Genomic DNA, 3,443 nt, shown 5'->3' on the forward strand with positions numbered 1-3,443 from the left:
ACGTATAACACTGTTCCGGTCACCATATATATTCCCACATTTTACTGAAATTCGACTCGGTACCTCACGTGCTCCATGATGAGAGTAGGCTCACGCATTGAGAAGATTGCCCGGGACTACGCGACCATCTTGGTAACCAGCTTGGTAACCAGCTTGGTAACCAGCTTGGTAACCAGCTTGGTAAGGTCATTCATGACCGGGTGTGAATCTGAGATATGCTTTGGAACAGATGAAGGCTCATTCGTTTCTGCAATACCATCGCGTCCTTGCATCACCCCGTATTTTGTTCTTCACGCGCTAATCAAGCCTTCACTCGCTACACAGACATGCGCCCGTGAAGGATTAATTTCTCTGTATACTGAAAAACCGTGCGTTCTTGCAGTGTCTGTAGCTGCAGGCATAGAGTATTAGCCACGCGGCTTACGCCTCGCAACGTTTCAAATTCCCATTTCCCCGCTCACGTAATCACGACGGAGTCCACTTTTAATCCCAGAGTTTCGCACACCTGTACAACTTCACAGAAATGAGGGATAAGTATGCTTGCTTGCTCATTAAACAACGCTGGCCAACTTCACACAGCGCTCGTTAATGACGGCTCACGCTGCTTAGCAAGGGCTTTCTCTTAGCGGACAGGAAACAAGAAATAACGGAAGCATTTTGGTTTCGATGGAAAAAGAAAAAAAAAGAGCAAACGCCATGCGATTACGCATTCCTCCTTGTCACAATCCCCGCACAACCCCCCCCCCTCCCTTCCACACACACACACAAAAAAGAAGATATATCAACAAAAAAAGAATAACCTAAACGTTTCACTTGAACGGCTGATAAGTAACCGTGACTGCACATTGCAGGCAGAACATTTTTCCTCGTCTTTTCATTTTTGTTTCGGGGTTACGAAGGCCGCCTCAAGCGACATCATAAGTGTACCAATAGCGTCCAGGGTCGATAACAATCGTGAAATACTTGCGGAGAACAGGTGTGGTCCTGCTTGGGGGGCAATCGGCGCCCGGTTTTACTCCAGCCATTGTTTCCGCGGCGGCACGCGCCTCGCACTTTTCCCTCTCGACTTTCGCATTGCGCGAGTTCCGTTATGACCCCCTTTTTCTTTTAGTAGTTTGTTTTCTTTACGCCCTCACCCCGCCTTGCACGGTCAGCCTCTACGGGGCTCCCAACGGTCTGACCGATGATTTAAAAGCACGCTCCACTCCGGATATGGCGTGCAGTACCGGCAACCACGTCACTGCAAACGTGCCCCAAGCGCTTGTTCTCGAGAGCCCCAAATCTTAACCCGAAAGCATGAAGTCCATGGTAAGTCGAACGGCGAGCGCCTTGTTCAGTCATTAATCTACGTGCAAGTCTTCCTCCGCTGCAGGAAATTAGATGGGCCAACAAAGACATGTCATCGAATTAATCATTGTTCGAACTGAGATTGATTTTCGTTCAAACACGCTTTTTGTATCACTAGCGGTTGATAAAAGACTGTCGCACATGCCCAAACCATTACAGACCTCAAATTCTCCTCCTACGTCGGCCCCTTAATCACCGCTGCTTATTAGCTTTACTTAATGTGACAGTACATTGAACTGGCGAAAACATTGGAGAACGTCGACCAAGATGAAAAATATTTACTGATGGTGCGCCTCCCACACGAGAACCTTGTTAACAATAAAGCTTCATTGTGAACAAGGCTCTCGAGTGGGAGCCGCACCGTCAGCAAATATTTTTCAGTTTGGTCAGCGTCCTCCAATCTTTTCACCAGTGTTTCATCCCGAACAGACGAGATTTCGTCCGAAACTCGACTTCAATACACTGAATTTTTAAAATTACAAAATTTTGTTTGTGCGGTTATAATATTTTGTTCTGCGATGCACAGTCGATGACGGACCCTTTGCGGTGATATCGAATGTTCATTGTGTATTTCGCTGAGAACCCTGGCTTTGCGATATGTGTAAGTACACCTATTACTGTATGCGTATTTGTTTGACCAATGAAGACTTATCAACTTGTTCTTAAACTTGCAGTCGAGTTTACCCTAATGTATGATCGTAAAATTTGACTAATAAATTTAGACTACCGTCAATTAGTTTTTGAAACTCGTACTTATTTCCGGAATACACTTCTCGAATTCTGACATTGAACTCGGCGTGCCAATGAAGGTGAGAGCTAGAACTGCGTACGTCCTTTACGTGCCAAAGACCCGCCATTCAATGACATCAAAAGATCAGTGACCGAAACAATAGTAGTGCAGGTCCAGACATGTTTAAATATTTCTATCACTTTCTGACTCACTGATGTTAGCTGCAAATATGCCATGACGAACAGCGGCTGGTGTTCAATGAATACGTGGTTCAGCGGCCCTCTGAAATAATATTATCGACGTGGGCACCCAGGTGCGCTTATTTTAGTGGTACTTCAAGGGCACCTTACGTTTTGTAACGTTTTCGCATAGGACTGTAAGACTTTGGCTGAAGTACCAATATTCTGCAAGGAGATCGCAAGAAAAACGGCACACTCTTTTTAAAGGGTCCGCTCTACAATAGGCAACAAGAAAATTGTTGGTTTCTAGTAAAGAAGTGTACAGTTTAATTCACTGCTTCATTGCCTACCCGATACTTGCTTCGATTTCTCTCACTTGATATGGTTTTTATTCCCTCTCTTACACAGATCCCACTGGTTTGCATCGCCATCCTTGCTAGCGTGGTGTCGGCAGGGTTCTACGGCGGATACGGTGGTTACGGCGGATACGGAGGAGGATATGGCGGCGGCTACGGCGGCTATGGAGGACACGGTGGTGGCTACGGGTACCACCCTGTAGGCCGCGTGTTTGTGTACTCGACCCATATCCAGCACCCGTCCTACGGTTACGGCTATGGTGGTTATGGTCACGGTGGTTACGGTGGTTATGGTGGATATGGTTACGGACACGGCTACGGACATGGATACCACGGTTAAGACAGCAACTGTTGTGCCCTGTTCCTGCGAAGATTATTTACCTCGTGCTTATGAGGAAGTTTTCGCATCTTCAGGACGACCTTGTCATCAAATTGGGATTGTTTAGTTGGAGAGCAAAGCTGCTTCTCGCTAATCTCGCGGATGGTGGGAAAACTGTGATCTGTAAATAAAAGTTTTCACGTATTTTCTGCCATTTCATGCGGTGTGGTTCCTTACCGACAGAAAGATGTAGAAAAACATAGTATTTCTGTCGGATCTATTCTAAATCTATTTTGGCATTGTATCTTCGTATCACTTTATGTTTCACAGTTGTCGATAAAATATAATGGAAAAACATGGCTGATTCCTCTGTCATAGGAATCGGTATCACACGAAAGTAAAACGTGCTTCACAGACGTAGTTGAGCGTTTGTGGTGCATTCTTTTGAGTGCTTGTGATCATTCCTCCGCCCTCGGGGCGAAGGAATGATAGCAACAAGTTGTAATGTCACG

The 3,443-nt window shown here is 45.9% G+C and overlaps 1 protein-coding gene across 1 annotated transcript; it reads left to right on the top strand.

The window, feature by feature from the left end:
- Nucleotides 1-1,190: 1,190 nt before the first annotated feature.
- On the top strand, nucleotides 1,191-3,135 carry LOC119392827 (neuropeptide-like protein 31). The gene is made up of 2 exons (XM_037659776.2): nucleotides 1,191-1,308; nucleotides 2,665-3,135. Exons 1-2 carry the CDS (start codon nucleotides 1,297-1,299, stop codon nucleotides 2,950-2,952), a joined length of 300 nt encoding a protein of 99 aa, XP_037515704.1. The 5' UTR covers nucleotides 1,191-1,296; the 3' UTR covers nucleotides 2,953-3,135.
- Nucleotides 3,136-3,443: the final 308 nt, after the last annotated feature.

The sequence above is a fragment of the Rhipicephalus sanguineus genome, chromosome 5, assembly GCF_013339695.2.
Source record: "Rhipicephalus sanguineus isolate Rsan-2018 chromosome 5, BIME_Rsan_1.4, whole genome shotgun sequence".
NCBI lineage: Eukaryota > Metazoa > Arthropoda > Arachnida > Ixodida > Ixodidae > Rhipicephalus > Rhipicephalus sanguineus.